General features: G+C 43.3%; 1 protein-coding gene across 3 annotated transcripts in view; it reads right to left on the bottom strand.

The window, feature by feature from the left end:
• The window catches only part of LOC147697113 (gamma-aminobutyric acid receptor subunit gamma-3), a 1,420,783-nt gene that overhangs the window by 1,133,387 nt on the left and 266,992 nt on the right, over positions 1-20,404 (bottom strand). For all 3 annotated transcript variants that reach the window (XM_086933291.1, XM_086933292.1, XM_086933290.1), the window contains exon 2: positions 19,652-19,734. In XM_086933291.1, coding sequence (XP_086789417.1) covers positions 19,652-19,734 — 83 coding nt within the window. The remainder of the gene's footprint in view (positions 1-19,651; positions 19,735-20,404) is intronic.

The following is a 20,404-nucleotide window of genomic DNA, read 5'->3' as shown; positions in this document are numbered from 1 at the left end:
CTGCATGTCCATGTTGCCAAATGGCAATGCTTTATTTGCTTGAAGAAAATGTATCTTATGCAGCCGCGGCCGCTGCAGGTAAGAGCAGTGGGGCGGGCTGGGGGGCATTTGGAGACACTCTCGTCTCTCAAACCCCCCTCCCCCCCCCCCGGCCCCACCGCTCTTATCTGCAGTGACTGCGGCTGATCTTATAGGTTATAGTCTTTCTCACAGTGGTTGCTGGCACTGATTGGGTGTGGCGAGGTGGGGGGAGTAAAAACAATAAAAACAAACTTACATTATCACTGATTCTCTCCCCCGCTGTCTCTCCCATCGGGTCGGAAACAGGAAGCAGCCAAGCTCCCCTAAGCCAATCACAATGTTGCAATGCAGCATTGTGATTTGTCTGAGCGCTGTGGTGCGGCACTCAAACGGGGACTGGGAGCCTGAGCATGTTCTCTACCTAGGTAGTAACACAACCTGGGTGGAGAACATGCAAAGAACTCTCAAAAATAGGAAGATATCATGGCCCACCCTCATGGATAACATGATCTCCCACAATTTTTCTTCTTAACTCAGTCAAACGCCAAGGAAATATCTATGAATCCCAAATGTATTGAACCAGGGCGGGCCATGGTATATTTGCCTAGGACCATATGAAGATTCATACACTGGTCCACTGTAGACCTCCTGGAGAGGAAATTGTACTGCACTTTGGGTAGGATGTCATATTGCTCGGTCCACGTGCCTAGGTCATCTAGGAGCATTCGCCCTACTACTGCCACAACAGAATCAAGCAACGAGATGGGCCTATAACATGAAGGATTATCTTGGTCTCCTTTTTTGAAGCCAGGGACAATGATGGAGGAGGCCCATTACTTTGACGGTTCTTTCCGTACCACCACATTTATAAGAGAAGTCAAGGCTGGGCCTCATACCTCTGCATCACAGATATATAGATCGGGAGGTATTTCATCCAGTCCTGGGGCCTTACTCTTTGTTAAACCAGATATGCCCCTCTTGAATTCCTCAAGGGAAAAAAAAGGTTTGAGTATCCTACCACCATCCTCTCCCGCCCTGCAGCACTGGGGTGTAAGATCTTGTAGAAGTCCTCAAAATAGGAGACCCAACTACCCTCTGTAATATGAGATCCTAGTGACTTTGCAGTTTGTGGGGCCAGGAATGAACCGTTAACAATTCCCCAGAATTTGGAGCTACTTGAGTGCTTGCTTCAAGTAAGTCTTCCCAGATTGCGTCACTTAGAACGTTCTTGCACCTCGCCAACTCCTTTTTATACAGCATGCAACTATTCTTTACTAAGACTGTATCCATGGGCTTACTATTCAACCTGCATGAGTTGCATACGTACGATGGTACATCACTTATCAAACCATCCGTCCAGCAACTAGAGCCCCGTGCAGCTGAAGCCTGCAAGAAGGTGAACACAGTGTTAGAGATCACTGCAAAGGCCTCCAGAATTTCACGAGATGTGCTGCTAATCTTAAGGCAGACGCTAAATTCATTCACATGAGAGTACAATGGCTGATAGGAGATTTTAGGCTCTACCTGTGGCCACTTCAGTCTCGTACCTTGCGATGTGGTTGTGACAGCTCCGCCAGCCCATACAGGATGCTCTTGAGCCAATGGGGACCAGCATATAAACACACACAGGATTGTGATCACTAAAGGGGGTCATGGGTATCTCTGTCCTGGTAATACAGGAAACAAGTGTTGCTGAAACAAAGACAAAATCAATAAATGATTCACAACCTCTCCTGACAAAGGTGGGGTTTAAGCATTTACCAAAAGTATTCTTTTCCAGTCAATCACAAGCATCAAGGGTCGCCAGGGGGGAAAATCTATTGGTGGGATCCAGCAAGCAAGGAACAACAGATGGGCCATCCCAGAATGAAGATTGTCAGCATGGCATCTGGCCCTGGGTTAACATTAGGATGGGAGTCAGGGGGATCATTTGTTGAGCAAAGCAAAGTGGCGATTTGCTCAATAGAAGTAGTCCAGCCGTCACGCCCCGCGGTGGGCATGTGCTGATGACGGCTGGGGTTCGTCACAGCCCCGCCCTGTTCTTTTGTTTACCGCACAGCGGTAAAATCGCGGCCGCAGCGAAAGGGGTTATAGTAAAATGATGCTGTATATACAGCTGACATTCTTCCATCCTCGATTGCCCAGTTTGATGGACATGATTTCGTGCATACAGCTGCAAAAACAGAGGACTTTCTGATACAAAAATTTAGTGCGAGGCCACGAGCCAGAAAGAAGGGAGGTAGTAAATGATGTACGGTAGCTTTTGCCCAGAGCCAACTCAATGCAATGTGGGTAGTAGTAAATGACTTTATCATGCCAACTCCAGCTTCATCAAACTTCAAATTATAACGACGTCTGATTTACACCTGATACCTAATTATTCAGGTCGGAAGATACAAAACTAGAGGTGTGCCAAATTCACATAATTGGCTTTTGTATAATTATGCCATATTTCAGTAAAATTATTCAAAATTATGTATATTTAATGATATATTTTAGCACAAAATGCATGTTATGTTATGTTAAAAATATTTATACCGCGCTTGGTCACCAAAATGGTTTCATGGCGCTCACAGACAATTGCGGGTCAACAGTGCAGCAGAGTAACTCATTAGGCTAGCTGGAAGAAGTGAGTTTTGAGTAGTTTACGAAAATGAGCATAGCTGGGGCAAAGTCTAAGAGAAGTAGGGAGGGAATTCCACAAAGTGGGGGCCAGAAAGGAAAAGCACAAGCCTCCATGCTTTTTGCGTTTGTACCTTGGGACCATCAAAAGGTTGTGGGAGATGGACCGAAGATCTCTCGAGGGGGAGTTGTTAAGCAGTAACAGCGGGGGATCAGGACAGGCCAAAAAAGCTTCTTTGAGGATTTGAGGGGGGCAGCAATCATTACTGACTCAGTTTAGCAAGGAAATGAACTCGGTCGGAGAAATGGGAGGGAAAACATCCAAGCAACAGGGATTCATGGGAGGTAAAGATGGAGGGATGGGGAGGAAGGAAGGGAAATGTTGTTCTTGATGGTGACAATTTTTTCAGTAAAATATGAATTCAAAGAATCACAAAGAGCTTGAGTAGGTAGAGGTTGAACAGTGACACGATCCGGCAGGGTGAGCTCCTCAACAATAGAAAAGATGTCCTTAGACTTGGAGGCTGAGTCCATGATCTTCTGAGAAAAGTAAGAGGTTTTAGCCAATAAGATAGATTTTTTATACTGTTTCAGTAGATTAACATACTCAGTTTTAGATGTTGGATCGTAGTTACGCCTCCATCTGCGCTCGGCTTGACGGAGGGACAGTTTATCCAGTTTCAATTGATCAGTGAACCACCGCTGAGAGTCATGAGGACGTTTAGATTTTATAGTTTTTAGCGGGGCCACTTTATCACTGGCAAATACCAGCCACTGCTCGAGTTGACAGGCTTGGTCAGACAACGAGGCCTGGTCCCTAGGGGCTGTGGAGGCTAAGGTGGCATGGAATTCCTCAAGGTTGGCATGCTTCCAATTACGGGCAGTGAAATTAGTAGTGGGACTAGAGTGAACAGGCAGAGAGAGGTTGATAGAGAACGAAATAAAAGAATGATCGGACCAAGAACAGGGATACACTGAGGGGGAGGGAAATGTCAAGGTTGGCCATCCAAACTTGGTCAAGAATATGACCCTTGCTATGAGTAGCTACTGTAATATACTGACTGCAGTTCAGACCAAGTAAGAGGTCGGTGAAATCCTCAGAGAGATTACTCTCACGGGGGTCCACCGGCCAATAATTAAAATTGCCAATAATGAGGATTTTGGCGGAGTTAATAACTAGCCGGGAGACAAGTTCCCCGAACTGTTGGGAGAAAAGGGGCATGCGGTCAGGAGGATGGTAAATAAGGACACAAATAAAGGAAAACCTAGGAGAGGAGGTAAGACAGTCAGTTTTGGCCGGAGTAAAAGTTTCAAGGGTAGTGAACTTATGCTGGGAACGAATGATAGCTGCAACCCCCCCTCCTGCTCTCCCACCAGCCCAATTAGATTGTAAGATATAATAGCCTGGGGGGATAGCGGCAAGGATATCCGGGGCAGAATCCTCGGTCAGCCAAGTCTCAGAGAGAAGAAGGATATCCACCTTATCATCGTCCAGCAACTGAAATATTTCAAGCTGGTGTCTCACCAACGAGCGAGTGTTGAGATAAACGACCACCAAAGATTGTGGTCCAAAGGACCCTGCGCTAGGTAGGATTAAAACAGAATCACAATGAGGTGTCAGGATGCTCAAGTCGGGGATATCTTGTGGGGAGCCCTGGGAGATAAAGATACCACAGTTTTGAGCGGCACCGACTGCACGAGAATGCAGGGGCCCGGAGTGTTGGAGGGCGAGGAGGTCCGCAGAGGGATAGGTAGTCAGCTGGGCAGAGTGCTTGGCCGCAGGCGCGGCCGGCCGCGGACCGGCACAGACGGGCTTAACTTTGGCGCAACTTCGGCGCGAATACGGCGCGCCCGCTGTGCACGTCCGCTGCGCTTCCGCCAGGTCCCCATCTGATATACGTCAAGGGGAGGGAACAACTAGCACGCTAACCTGCGTGGAGAGTGTGGCAGGCAGGAAGTGGTGTGGGCGTGTTGCTCACGAGGAGACCCTCCGCTCGATCGGCACACAGCCGCGGCTGAACAGGGTCAGGAGCAGGAGGAGCAAGCAGGTAAGTAGCATTATTTAGGCCAGTAAAACAGTATTAAATCAAGTGTCTTAAATCACACAGAGCAATACAATTTTAAAATAACATAATCATCAGGCGTCTTAAAATCACACGGAGACGATAATCAGTAAAAGTACAAGAGCGCTAAGAAAGCTGAGCGCTATGTGAGCTCCGAGCAGCCTGGTCGCCACTATCATCAATGAGAGCACAGAACTCGCTCCTAAATATAACGTAAACTTCACAGCAACTAGCACGCTAACCTGCGTGGAGAGTGTGGCAGACAGGAAGTGGTGTGGGCGTGTTGCTCAAGAGGAGACCCTCCGCTCGATCGGCACACAGCCGCGGCGAGACGGGGTCAGGAGCAGGAGGAGCAAGCAGGTAAGTAGCGTTATTTAGGCCCAAAAAACAGTATTAAATCAAGTGTCTTAAATCACACAGAGCAATACAATTTTAAAATAACATAATCATCAGTTGTCTTAAAATCACACGGAGACGATAATCAGTAAAAGTACAAGAGCGCTAAGAAAGCTGAGCGCTATGTGAGCTCCGAGCAGCCTGGTCACCGCTATCATCAATGGGAGCACAGAACTCGCTCCTAAATATGACCTAAACTTCACAGCAACTAGCACGCTAACCTGCGTGGAGAGTGTGGCAGGCAGGTAGTGGTGTGGGCGTGTTGCTCACGAGGAGACCCTCCGCTCGATCGGCACACAGCTGAGGTAGGACGGGGTCAGGAGCAGTAGGAGCAAGCAGGTAAGTAACGTTATTTAGGCCAGTAAAACAGTATTACATCAAGTGTCTTAAATCACACAGAGCAATACAATTTTAAAATTACATAATCATCAGGTGTCTTAAAATCACACAGAGACGATAATCAGTAAAAGTACAAGAGCGCTAAGAAAGCTGAGCACTATGGGCTAGATGTAGGTGGCCATTTACCGACTGGTAACGGCCGATTTCGGCCGTTATCGACCGGTAAATGGTCATTCCTGATCTAGGTGGACTATTTTACCGATTCAATAAATTTACCGAATCTGTAAAATACTGAATCAGTATTTTTACCGATTCGGTAACTTCCATATGTAGGTGGGACTCTTCTGAGTCCCGAAGGCCAGTCAGATTTGGTATTTTACCACCCAATCCTATTGGGTGGTAAAATACCGAATACAGGTGTGCATGCACATCTGTGCATGCACACCTGTGCAATGTGACACACAGACATGCCCTTAGGGCATGTCTGTGTGCCACATGGCACACAAGTCCGGAATTGGGGTGCCAGAGGGTGTCAAAGTGACACCCCCTGCACCCTTGCAAAAATCGGAATTTACCGAATCGGTAAATACCGATTCGGTATTCCACATTGATTCCTATGGGCTTCAAGGCCCAGAGGAATCAATGGGTGATACCGATTCGGTATTTACAGAATCAGTAAATACCGAATCTTACCGATTCGGTATTTACCGATTCTGATTTACCTACATTTCCCCCCCTCTAATTTACCACTTCTTAAATACCGAATCGGTATGATTCGGTATTTAAGAAATGGTAAATTAGAATTACCTACATCGGGCCCTTTGTGAGCTCCGAGCAGCCTGGTCGCCGATATCATCAGTGAAACAGTTTTTGGGGTGCGGATGCGTTTCACACAAAAAATATCTTTTTGTACACACATATTCAAGATTATTTCTTAAACTAAATTTACAGAACCAAATTGGTTATGGAAACTATTGGGAGAGGTCCTATAGACCCACAAATGTACAATTTTGCGGTTGTTCAAAACAATCCCAAAAGCTAAACTGTTGCTCTTCTTGTGAGATCTGCCCTGGTCCTTCCCTTACCAGAAAGCTATGACTGTTGAAGAGCCTTCTTCGTAGGTACAGATTTTCCAATGTGTACTTTATATTTGCGTGCAATACTGTCCCACAGAGACTTATTTTGTTAATCTGGATTAGCAATGAGTACGTGAGTGTGTGTGAGGCGGTGAGAAAAGGAGTGATTGACAATAGCACCCATAGATTTGCTGAAAGAGCTGTTTGGCCAGCCAGTTAGAGTAAGAGGACCTGATTTACAAATGTAAACTTGCACGTCTGCGTGTGTTTAGGATTGTTTTCTATTTTAAAAGTAGTATATTTATGACTGTGGAGTCTCAGCCGATAAAAAAGTAGGACTGTCCTTTCTTTTTATGTGAGGAGACTCCACACTCATAAAGATACTACTCGTAAAATACAGTGAAAAGTAACCAATCATAAACTTACACAAAATTATACGATTACATTTGCGTGTTAGGCCCAGAGAGGCAATCTCTATTGATAGTTCACACAATGAACAAATTGGTCTAAAGGTACTTATGGATCTGTCAGTTGTGCTTTTGGTGATAGTTAAACCACTCAGGTTTAAAAGCACCAATCAATGTGCACTAGACCACTTCGAATATGATATAATGAAGAAATATGCACAATGTACTCAAAGTTTGTTCCAATTGGGAAAAACCTTTCATGAGATATGAAAAGGAGACAGCAAATATGATAAGGGATGGAGAGTGCAACAGGGAGAAAACTGATTTACGAGCTATTATAGAATAACACAACCAGCCTTTCAGAAATTCATTTTTGACACAGCTGTTGCCCACAGACACTCATTTTTAGGTTTTGCCTGCACAGTGCTTGCACATTTGTGAAATCTATTGTATTTAATATAACTCTTAAAAGGGACTTACATCCCACCCTCGGTTTTCATTGGTTCCTGTGCTTGCCACTTACTTTTCTGTTGGGTGTAGCATTACTATTTCCTGTTGTTCCTCTGTGTTTCTTATACTGGTGTCCCATGGCCCAAGTACTAATTCATCTGCTTTTGAGGAACTTTTTTTAATGTTTTGCCAGCACAGCAAGTGCTGTTTAACCACAAGGCTCCCAGCACAGAATGATGCTCTTGTATCCAGATCCAGTGTATAACAACACAATTTGAGCTCACATATACATGCCTTTCCGAAAATGTGCGCATATCCAAGAGCCTGCAGTAAAGCCACGCCCTCCCAGAGGTCTCTCAGACATGTGTGTGTCATAGAGCTGCCCGCATTTTCGGAACTCATAAGAAATTGCAGATACTTGCAGCAAGCTGGGCAAACTCGCTCATGCAAGGCTTGGTCACCACCCTGCAGAGACTAATGCTGGCTAACTGTCCCAGAGTGCCGATCCAGAGGCAGTTTGCTGTATCATGCCAAATTACTGAAATATTCCTCAGCGTGCCCCCCTTCCTTCTGCATTCACGGCGGGGTCACTTCACTGCCGCACTTCACCGCCACACCTGTCAAACCTCTTCAACTTTCTTGGACTTTTTACACTAGCCCAGCCTTTTTTCAAATCAGTCGCGATCTTTCACCCGGTGCAAGCTGAACCTTGAAGAGCTGATGTGAAAGCACTGTGACCTCCCACACTCAAACAGCGAATGTTTGATGTCGCTAAGGATACACAACACCACATTAACAAAACCAAAATAAACCACCCAAATTTCAATTGATCTTGAGAAGAAGCTTGGGTTCTCGAGTCTGAGGCTGCTTCAGGTTTGCAGTTTGACTTTACCCCAGTTAAAACTGGTATCAAGGATGGTTATGGCGGAAGTTTGTTGTCTACTACTGTGTCTTCCAGAAGCGCTTCTGACCCTGGACTGAAGAGAAGCCTTCTAACCTTTAGTCTATCCCTGAGGGTCATCTTTATCAACAGGCTTTGAGTTCACTGCTTCCTAGGAAGAAATTAATCTGACAGGGAATGCTGCCTTCCTGATGGCCTGCGCTTCAGTGTAATTATGTTTCTTTCTGGCTTAAAGCCACGGGCAGTTTTCCATAGAGAGGCAGCAGTGTGGTGTACTCACCTATCTTTAATTGTAAAAGTGGTTTCCAATTTTCACAATTGTATTATGCCTCATTGCAGGAACCTCCCTCAGTGCGGCTCCCCTTTCTTCAGCAAACATGGCTGGGTCACTTTGCCGCCGCACTTCGCCCCCACACTACACCGCCGCAACTTGCAAACCCCCTTTATCTTGCTTGGACTTTTTACACTAGGGCTGCGATTCGACACGGGTATTGTTATGAGTTGAGGGCTTTTGCTTTGTGACTGGGTCTGAGCTTAGTACACCAGACTAAACAGAGCTTACATGGACTGAGGAGCCTCTTTCAGGTTATACAATTAAATATAAAACATAAAGTACAGACTGTCTCAGGCTAGAGTGTGTGTATACAGTATACAACGGACTCATGCCATTGTTCTGCCGTTGTAGAGCTTTAATCCCTTCATTCAACGAGTTCTCATGTGAAACAATAGCAACAATGTGTTAGGCTGCAGATATTACTTGCTAGCTAAGCAATTAAATGGATGTATGACGGTACCACGCGTACTTTTACAACGCGTACCGTTACCACGCTACTTTTACCACGCAAGTCGTTACAACGACTTGCGTGGAGGGGCGCTGGATAGTAAATTATTTAATTTACTATTCCAACTCCAGTCCCCGTGGACTCTAGGGAAAGGAGTTGGATAGTAAATTAAAGTATTTACTATCCTGGAGCGCCCCCCAGCGCATTTCGTTGTAGTGACCTGCGTGGTAAAAGTAGCGTGCTAACGGTACCGCGTTGTAAAAAATGCGTGGTAACCGTTGCATACCCAATTAAATGCATTGCTCTTCTCTGAGGATCTGTTCCCCTCTGTTTTGGATAAATGTTAAGGTCTCTCATAGGTCCCCTCCATACGCCTGACTCTTCTGCTTTCTGGGGAGCCCTCCTCCAACGCCTCTGCTCTCCCTTCTGTTGCTTTTCCTGCACACCTGTCTTGTCTCCTCGTGTTGATATTGAGCTGTCAGCCCTTCTGTCAGAGATGGGGCTGGCACTGAAGCATGAAGATAATGGCAGCCCTGTGCCTCCTGCCTATGCTAGGGGTGGCTATGCAGGCTGTTGTGCACTCATCTCATCTCGCTCGGGTCAGGTCACTTAGCTGCTCCATGGTTTAACCAGCCTCGACTTGCATATGGTTCATACGATTGAGACAGTGTTAGCATGTGGGTCCCAGGCTGCTTCCTACACATCAGGCTTGGCCAGCTCCCCTTCTAGGTGAATCGTCTCTCTTGAGAGGGTGGCTTGCAGCTCTGTGGCATCTACAGAGTGCAGGGCGTGTTTGAATCCATTTGAGAGTGATTTTTATCTCCACATGCTTTTCCAATTTCCTCAGGACCCTTTTGTGCTGCATTCTAAGAGGCATGACTGCATTTGCCTGATGTGCACAGAAATACCAGTGAGGTTTTAAACCTTTTGTCATATTCCTATGAGGGTGTATTGATATTAAACAGTGTCAGAAGGGACTTGGCTTTAGGTTTTGCCTGCATAGCTCTTTCGCTGCGCTTCTTTGTTTTTATCCAACCCTTTACCTAATCTCTCCATAACTGCAGCTGTTTTAAGCATGCTTGTCTGGGGCATGTTTTTTTCTCTTTGTCCTCCTCCCGTTACCTAATCTCCCTGCTTCATAGTACCACCGGTAAAAGCACAATATGTTGCCATTCTCAATAAACTGGTCATAAGACTTTAACGGAGTTTCAGTAACTTATATTGCACAACTGCTCTCCAAGCTGCAACTTACATCAATATTCAGGTTATTATTAATAAAAATAGGCGAAACCTATTGCATTTACAAATGCTTGTTTGGGACTGCCACTTATTTTCCCTCATCAAACTCTAAATCCAGAGTAAGACAGTGAAAAAGACTAAGCAGTAAAGAAGGAGGAAGAGAATGGGGAAACAAATGGTGGCAAGGATAGACAGTAGGAAAGTGTAGGAGTGAGACTAAGTGACACAAAGTATCTGGTATGTATTAAAGAGACATAAGGTTAGGCCTGGGTGGAGTTCACAGTATTTAGCTACGCGAAAGTCAGCGAATTGCCGATAAACTTGGCCTGCACTACTAAGAATTCCGCGAACAGCAACGTGCGGTAAGTCCTGCCGCTCGCACTAGTTTTTAGCTCCAGGTGTATGTCCCGCGCTGTGCAGCACAACAGGTCGCTGCTTCTTTCTGCTGCTCAAGCAGATATTCATCTCTAGAGGCAGCTTCCTCCACACGAGCGGTAGGTTTCTCAATGCGAGCGCGTGCCAATGTTGATAAATCTCAAATGGAGGTCATATGATTTTTGCTACTCGCGCTTGCCAACTTAACGTTGGTGAGCCGTGTGATAGGGAAAACTGTGCTTCACTGAGTTATTCAAAACTCCCTCGCAGAGTGGACAAAACTCCATGAACTCCACCGACAGAGCGGAATTCGTCTCCCACCCCTACATAGGACGGAATCAAGACTACAGACACTGGATAATGGGCACCTTGACTTTCGATAGTTCTGGCCATGGGCTTCTGAGGAAAACGTTGGGCCCGGTACATTATAGCACTGCAAATACTGAGAAACCTCTTTGCAGACTGAAACAATGCCACCTTAGTTGGAAACTCATAACTCCCAGCACTTTGCTACAAGATCATTTTCCGCAGCCGGATATTTATTTATTTATTTATTTATTTATTTAATTTATATAGCGCGTTATAACCACCGGGGTCTCTAAGCGCTGTTTTGTCCAGATTACGTAGTGAGGTAGGCATTCACTTGACCCCAGTAGAGCGCCTAGGGTCTGCTCCATGCTTGCTTAAAAAGTACAGTTTTTAATTTTTTTCTGAAGGATAGCAAATTGCTTTCCTTCCTAAGTTCTGGGGCCAGTTTGTTCCACAAAGCTGGGAGTGTGTTGGAGAAAGCACGTCCCCCCACCGTGGCCAGTTTGTAACGGGATTGGGACAAGAGGGTAGCGTCCGACGAGCGCAAAGTCCTGCCCGGTATGTATGGGAATAGGCGGGATTTCAAATATCTTGGTGCTTTACCATACAGCGCCTTGTGTACGATGCACAGGCCTTTAAATACAACCCTCTGCCGAATCGGAAGCCAATGTAGCTCCTGCATCAGGGGGGAAGAGTGGGCAGTCCTGGGTTTCTTGTAAATCAACCTGGCTGCATCATTCATAACTCCCTGTAGTTTATCCAGCAGCCCCTGGGGTAAACCTATATACAGGGAGTTCCCGTAGTCCAGCCTAGCCAGGATTGTGGCTGAGACCACGTGTCTCAAGGTAGAGAATGAAAGTAATGCAGAGATCTTCCTTAATTGTCGTATCAGGCCTATACAAGTACCCACTACCGTAGTGACTTGCTTTTTCATGGATAGTTTGTCATCCACATATAGGCCTAGACTTTTAACTGCAGTCGCCGGTTTCGGTGGCGCACCCAGCTCCACAGGCCAAAATTTCTCACTCCAGGGGTTGCCCGTGATGGAGATGTGATAGGATGGGTAAAATTGCCTCCAAAGGAGTTTGTTGTACTAAAGAAGTTGGTTTAGTTATATAACTAAATTGAATGTAGGTAACTCAATTATCCTGGGTGAAATTAATTTAAACAACTACAATGAACATTCATAAACTTAACTAGACATCACGATACTTGACATAGAGACAAAAACGAATAGACATGTGTATAGGCAAAAAAGTGAATTTTATCAAAATTAAATCATAAAGGGAAAAATACAAAGCATAAGGAATGTGCAAAACAGGAATACAGGATAAATATCACGAAACAAATCAATAATCTCTGTAAAGCCTGTGAGCGGCCTATCCAAAATAAGGTTTTAAAAGAATTTTCCTTTGGATAAGGCTGAGGGTCGACGTTTCGGTCTTTATGGATTAATCTTCAAGACCATCATCAGGACAGTAGACAATTAATATTGTAAATCCCTAATAAAAATAAAATAGAACAATATAACTATAACATAATAACTGAATTAGACATTCATCAATGCGCTATACACATATACAAAAACAGAAAACATCTGACCTAGCTAAAATATAATCTTTATCATATATGGCCTATACTAAAAGATTCAACAAGAAAGTGACAATTGGACAGTAGTTATAATGACAACACAAACAGTGAAAAAATTCTGTACAGGAATAGCACTTAAGCTTATTTACAATGTATCAGCTCATTGCAACATATGGTTTGACTTGAAGCTTATTTACAATGTATCAACTCATTGAAATATGTGGTTTGTCTTGCGCCTCGCATTCAATCTGAATTAAAATACAGTTAAAAAAGTTACCCACATTGATAGCAGTTTAACACAGATAAAGCAATTAGCCTATGATACATTAATTTGAAAAATTAATTTGAAAATTTCAACACACACGGAAACTATCGTGTGCCTAGAACTCATAGGACATTTTGAAAAATTAATTTGAAAATTTCAACACACACGGAAACTATCCTGTGCCTAGAACTCATAGGACATTTTTCTAAATATATCCGGATGTATCTTTCATGGCTTGGTTACTATAATTCAATCGGTACCTTGAAACGGTAGCCTTAATACCGCGTGGTGGTAGAAGATGAGCCGGGACAGCGGAAAATCTGTAACATTTAATCAATGGGGGTTGTCAAAATCCGCTACTATGCCATTAAACAAGATACTTTGATGTTTAGCCTAGTTATCTTATTACCTCTAGACTCACGAAGAATTTAGCATTTAGGACTTGTCGTGGCGCTTAATTCTTCGTGAGTCTAGAGGTAATAAGATAACTAGGCTAAACGTCAAAGTATCTTGTTTAATGGCATAGTAGCGGATTTTGACAACCCCCATTGATTAAATGTTACAGATTTTCCGCTGTCCCGGCTCATCTTCTACCACCACGCGGTATTAAGGCTACCGTTTCAAGGTACCAATCGAATTATAGTAACCAAGCCATGAAAGATACATCCGGATATATTTAGAAAAATGTCCTATGAGTTCTAGGCACACGATAGTTTCCGTGTGTGTTGAAATTTTCAAATTAATTTTTCAAAATGTCCTATGAGTTCTAGGCACACGATAGTTTCATTGTGTGTTGAAATTTTCAAATTAATTTTTCAAATTAATGTATCATAGGCTAATTGCTTTATCTGTGTTAAACTGCTATCAATGTGGGTAACTTTTTTAACTGTATTTTAATTCAGATTGAATGCGAGGCGCAAGACAAACCACATATTTCAATGAGTTGATACATTGTAAATAAGCTTCAAGTCAAACCATATGTTGCAATGAGCTGATACATTGTAAATAAGCTTAAGTGCTATTCCTGTACAGAATTTTTTCACTGTTTGTGTTGTCATTATAACTACTGTCCAATTGTCACTTTCTTGTTGAATCTTTTAGTATAGGTCATATATGATAAAGATTATATTTTAGCTAGGTCAGATGTTTTCTGTTTTTGTATATGTGTATAGCGCATTGATGAATGTCTAATTCAGTTATTATGTTATAGTTATATTGTTCTATTTTATTTTTATTAGGGATTTACAATATTAATTGTCTACTGTCCTGATGATGGTCTTGAAGATTAATCCATAAAGACCGAAACGTCGACCCTCAGCCTTATCCAAAGGAAAATTCTTTTAAAACCTTATTTTGGATAGGCCGCTCACAGGCTTTACAGAGATTATTGATTTGTTTCGTGATATTTATCCTGTATTCCTGTTTTGCACATTCCTTATGCTTTGTATTTTTCCCTTTATGATTTAATTTTGATAAAATTCACTTTTTTGCCTATACACATGTCTATTCGTTTTTGTCTCTATGTCAAGTATTGTGATGTCTAGTTAAGTTTATGAATGTTCATTGTAGTTGTTTAAATTAATTTCACCCAGGATAATTGAGTTACCTACCATTCAATGTAGTTATATAACTAAACCAACTTCTTTAGTACAACAAACTCCTTTGGAGGCAATTTTACCCATCCTATCACATTTTTACCCAAGCCCCCAAAGGTTTACTGGGTCGCTCACTTCTTCTACCATAATCGTGATGGAGATGGGCAACACTTCCGTCTTATCCGGGTTGATTTTCAAGGAGTTCTCGGACATCCAGTTGACCGTGGCTTTAAGTATATCCTGCAACCTGGTGGACGCTCCCGGGCCATCATCCAGCCGGATGATTATCTGGGTATCATCAGCATAGTTGTATACTAGGCAGTCCATCCTGTTCAGGAGTGCGATTAATGGCTGCAGGTAGATATTAAAGAGTAGGGGTGACAAGGCAGATCCCTTTGGAACCCCGCAGGTGATGGGAGCAGAAGTGGAAAGTAAATCTCCCAACTGTACTCTTTGTGTCCTGCCCTGCAGGAATGATGTAAGCCATGCAAGTGCTGTTCCCCTCATACAAAAAGATCTCAACCGCGACAAGAGCTGTTCATGACACACGGTATCAAAAGCCGCGGAGAGATCCAGTAGTACCAGGGCGCTCGGTGTTTTTACATCAGCCCGAGTTCTTAGTTCATCTAGGATTGATAACATGACTAATTCCGTGCTATGGTTAGCACGGAAGCCAACTGTGCAGCAAAAACATTAAGGCAAGGTCTAATACATACTGACATGTAAAGTACCTCTTGTGTATAGGGAGCAATTTACTTATTTCTGGAGACTGTTGATGCTAAAGGCCTCTACATGCTAATCTTACTCGGGAACATTGTACCTATACTGGTTGATAATCATTAGTTCTTGTGTTAATGGTTGTTTCCTGCTGTGGACGCATACTTGTTGTTCAAAATAGTTTTCACTCGGTTTTACTATTGCCTCAGGGAGTTCCATGCCGGGTTTAATTGATTGTTACTGTTTTGGCTTCACGCACATAATAAAATATTGCAGTATACAGTGTGGACGCTAGCTCGGTGTCATATTAAATCCCTAAAACAGCCCTGGAACAAATGCTCAAACCATTCTAGCTCCCTCCCTTTTGTCGCTCTATCTCTCGGTTTCCATCCATCCATTCTCTCTCTCTCTCTCTGCTTCTTTCCTGCCTCTCTGTTCCCTCTCACATATCTCACACTCTCTATCACTCTTTTTCCCTCCCCCTCTCTCTTGCAGCCCCTTTGCCTTTTGCAATTAACCTGCAGAAGGGGACAGAGGCCCCAGCAACGGCCTTGGGCTTTAAAAACTAGCCTGCAAGGAATCCAACCCACCGGGGAAATGCCCGATGGAAGGAAAGGCTTGTCCAGCACAGCTGTGTGGAATCTCCCACAAGGAATGCACAAACATATAGAGGTTAAATTTAGATATGGGCAATTAGAAAGGGCCATGACAATTACCTCACCACAGTATGGTATGTACGGCAAAAAATATGCATGAGTGACAACTCGCTGACAATGCAGTCCCAAAATCATGGTATATAATATATAAAAGGTACAGGGTAGCAGACATTTTACAGCTGAAGATGTCAGTTTCAGAATCAGTCATTACAGGGAAATACAGGCAGAAAGAACTCAAAACGGAAAGGTCATTAGCTTGAACAGGACATGTCACATCTAATTGCCAGTTGTGGTTGCTTTGCTTGAGACATGACTTGAGGTATGAAGCCCATTTTAGAGGGCAGCCCCCTCCTCTGTCACAGCAGAGCTCTCCATATATGCACAGTAATGGACAACTGAAACCTGTCTCCGCAGTCTAACACTGCATTTGGCTTTATGCTACGACAGCTAGCGCCTAACACGTACCGGCCGTTCCTTTATATAATCGGGTAGAAGTTCGATGGCTCGAAATTCTCAATTTCGTAAAACTGTTAAGACTTTATATTACAATAGAACAAAAAGGTCAGAACCGAAATAATCCAACAATTTATGCAACAAACGGAGCTTTTCGATGGCATCAAAAACTTTGATTAGAAAAACAATAAAAATGGCACCATAGTATAAATATAACTCTCACGAATAAGATTCTTAAATACATGGAAACAAAACAGTTGACGTATTCATCTCAGTAGAATAAAAACCTAAGATGCAACCATATTTTGTCACACTCAGTCCCATGCCTATATCTAAGAAGTGCCAACCACAGAGTATGTACATTGAAACTACTCATGTTATAGCGCCAAGACACCTATGGGTATTCGAGCGCTTTAGAAACCTTTTAACATAACATGTTAATTCATACACAAGCATGCAGTTGATTGTTGCAATAAAAACATTGATATCAGCAACTATAAAACTTGATATGTTTGTAAAAACGGAGCAATATCTTGTTATGCCTTTGGCTGTGACTCATCAGTTCTAGGCGACCATTCCTCCTATACAACTCAAAGGCAGTGGATGACAACAGGTTTGAATTGCAGACCTCTGATAATGTTATAAACGTATCTAAAATCTTGTAATGACACAACATAATACAACTTTATGTGTGCGGCTTACCAGGGGAGAGCAGCAAATTGTGGGGAAAATTGACTGAACTATAACGCAGCACAACAACCAAACTTGCTGTGGTGAGTTGCGTCAAAGGGAAAGTGAAAAACAGCTCCAGATCTGCTAATATATGGTTCTGTTTCTCTCGTCCAGATCTGGTGCACGTTAGGCTGCCCTGTGCCAATACAGAGACCCTTGCTAGGGAGCGGTGTGGCACAGCAGCCAGAGCAGCTGCCACCGGGGCTCATAGTTCGATCGCCGGCGGCAGCATCGTGTTACTCTGGGCAATACCTCACTTAGGGGGCCATTAGGATGCCACCCTATCGGTAAACGGGACTGCCCGCCTTAAGGGCGGGGGTCCCGAAGCCAGCATTAGGATGTGCCCGCCACAGTGGCGGGCACATCCTGCATTTCTAGCATTGTGGCGGGCGTGCTGAGAGCACCGCCCGCCACAATGCTAGAAATGCATTTCTGCATTTGCATTACCAAAGTGGCTGGCACCGCACGGTGCCTGCCGCTTTGTTAATGCAAATGAAGGGGGGTACCACAGGTACCCCCCCATGTGCAATACCCCCCTACTTCACTCTGGACCGCGTGCCTTTCGATGCCGCCACGGAAAGGCATCACCCTCAGCCCATCATAATATGGCTGGCAGTGTCTGCTTGACACCGCCACCATATTAATCATTTTCCACCCCGGCCGCAACAATGTGACCAGGGCGGAAAAGTGGCGGGCAGTGTTTTGCTCCGCCCTGGTCCCCCCCGGCCATTCTAATATGGCGCGGGGGAATACAGGGAAGGATGGCGGGCAGATTGCCCCCACCAGACTGGCGGTGGCTACCGCCAGCCTGGTGGGGAAAATCCGCCCGCCACCCTAATGGACCCCTAAATTTCCCTATTGGCCTCCAGCGCCTCGATACCCTTAGATACCTCAGGGGTAATAAGTTTACGCTTTACAAAAGTAGAATTAATATTATTAAAATTATTTTTACCATAGTACAAGGATATGTGTAATCTGTCAAGCATAGGTTTTGTACTGGAAGGGGGCCTTCTATTGGGGGCGCTACTGTGTGGAACTTTGGCCAACTTTCCAAAACAAACCTTGGATTGCATTGCAAAGTAAATACCAACACCACACTTTCCACTGGGTATGTGTGCAAAAGTAATGCTTGAGTTTTTAGTGTAAATAAAATAAGCAGTCCTGGCACAAAGTTTGTAAAATCACTATTTGTGGTGCTGGTGGGTTTTCCACATCTTTCTACTTGATTAGATATTTTATGGAATTTGCCTGAGCCAAATGTTTCTCTCTTGTACAATCTTTGATGCCGAAATACCACTTGTTATGTTTGAAAGTTGTAAAAAAGGAACACACATGCTACACAATGGATGTATGTCATTACAACGCATGCTTTTACAACGCATGCCATTACGACGCAACTTTTACAACGCAAGTCGTTACAACGACTTGCATTGGGGGCGCTGGATAGTGAATAGTTTAATTTACTATTCCAACTCCAGTCCCCGTGGATAGTAAGGAAGGAGTTGGATAGTAATTAAACTATTCCCTATCCTAGAGCGCCCTCCAGCGCAATTCATTGTAATGACTTGCGTTGTAAAAGTTGCGTCGTAATGGTAGTGCGTTGTAAAAGTTGCATTGTAAAGGATGTTTCCCCCACACAATTAATGCTCTATACTGCAGTAAAAAAGTTTAACTTTGGATCACTGAAAAGGTGATTGAGACCACGAGGAAGATTATCACCACCAACACTGAAACCTGCAAAGTGAACGAAAAAGGCAGACACCTCTCAACATTTGAACTCAGATCAAAATCCCCACAAAATTGTTATTTTATGCTAAATGGTCAACAGAGAAACCCTGTTATCTACCTTACTGGGTGATAAACGTGTCCCCAAAAGAGTTGTACAATGACAAAGGACAACACCTAAAAACATGTAGGGCTACCTATGACAATCGATGTGTTTACATGATCATTTTATTACAAAAAAGTAATGAAACCCAAGGAAGTATTTAAACACAGTTGAGTAGTTGTGCACCTTTTACACAAGTTTTGCTTAAAATTGAACCCTGCATTCTATAATAATCCTCTGGTTTCCTGCATAAACAAACATGAATATTTCAATACAAATAGGACGTTACAATAGAAACATCTCTAATTAATATGTAGGTTGAATATGTAAACACAATCAGCTACTCTCTGATATACACTGTACAAGAAGCATGTTAATTATACTTCTAAAGCCCTTCCCCAAGTTGATCAGCATATGGTGAGGTCTTTACATGAGGTAAATACCAATTATCCAAGGTGATGTAATTAAAGTGTGTGGTAAATATCCCCTAGTCTGAGTTTTCAACATTAAAATGAGGCATAACAAGCAGAATCACCAAATTGTTCATGTTTTTCCTCCTTCTCTGGGCCTTCTTCCCTCACAAACTTGCAGCAGGTTTGACCCACGGAATTTAAGAGTAATACAAACTACAAGGTGTGATAATTAGCACACAACTCATAATTCTGATCAACAAGCAAACTCTTGTTTTGCACAGGGATCAGAATTCAGACCTTAAATTGTTATGCAGCTCCATGAAGAAGTCAATAGGTCTGGTATTCTATGTCACTAGGATGCCAGAAACAAATCTTAACCAAACATATTCCACAGCTTACAAATGCACTGGAGAGGGACTTACAACTGGAGAATATAAGAGGACAGGAGTGCTCATCCATCGGAAAGTTGTGTAGCTGCAGCTGGCATTCCGCATTGATGGTAAGCCTGTAGGGAGACATCAAACCATTACATAGTCAGATATAGGCATAATGAAATATATGCACAGTGAGGCAGAAATTCCACTTAACTACTCTTTCCACATAATATGAGGGCAACAGAGTTGCTTCCCCTGTGAAAAAGTGTGCAGTGTGCAACAGAAGCATATTACCAAAGTGCCTTATGCCTGCATTTTTCAGACGTCTGTTGTAACACTCAATTTGACTAGAAGCACGTTCATCACATATGGGAAAACAAGTCGGAAAGAAAAATGCGTTTCATATTATCGAGTTTAGATATTTTGCGGAGAAATTTTAACAAGCGATTTATTGGCAATAATTCTAAATTGTTGAACACTCTCGTATAGAATGTGCTGTAGTGCACAGTTTCATTGCAACAGATGAATTGTATAGTATCGGATAAAGTATACCAAACTATATCCAATCAGAATATTAGGAATTATACGACCAAATAGGAGTAGGAGGGTGTAGGTCGAATGCTTTGGTAAGGTCGAGGAGCACATAGACAACTTGCAGTACAATAAGTGGGCCTTTTTTCCTTATATTACATAGTGCCCTTTGTGAGAGAATGAATGATTTATTGACAGTTGATTAAAACCAAATTAATATATACAAATGTAATTAAACAGTTGGACTGTTTAACAGTTATTTTCTCGTAA

Source organism: Lissotriton vulgaris, chromosome 8 (genome assembly GCF_964263255.1).
Source record: "Lissotriton vulgaris chromosome 8, aLisVul1.2, whole genome shotgun sequence".
In the NCBI taxonomy this organism is placed as follows: Eukaryota; Metazoa; Chordata; class Amphibia; order Caudata; family Salamandridae; genus Lissotriton; species Lissotriton vulgaris.
This window is presented reverse-complemented; position numbering and strand designations above follow the sequence as displayed.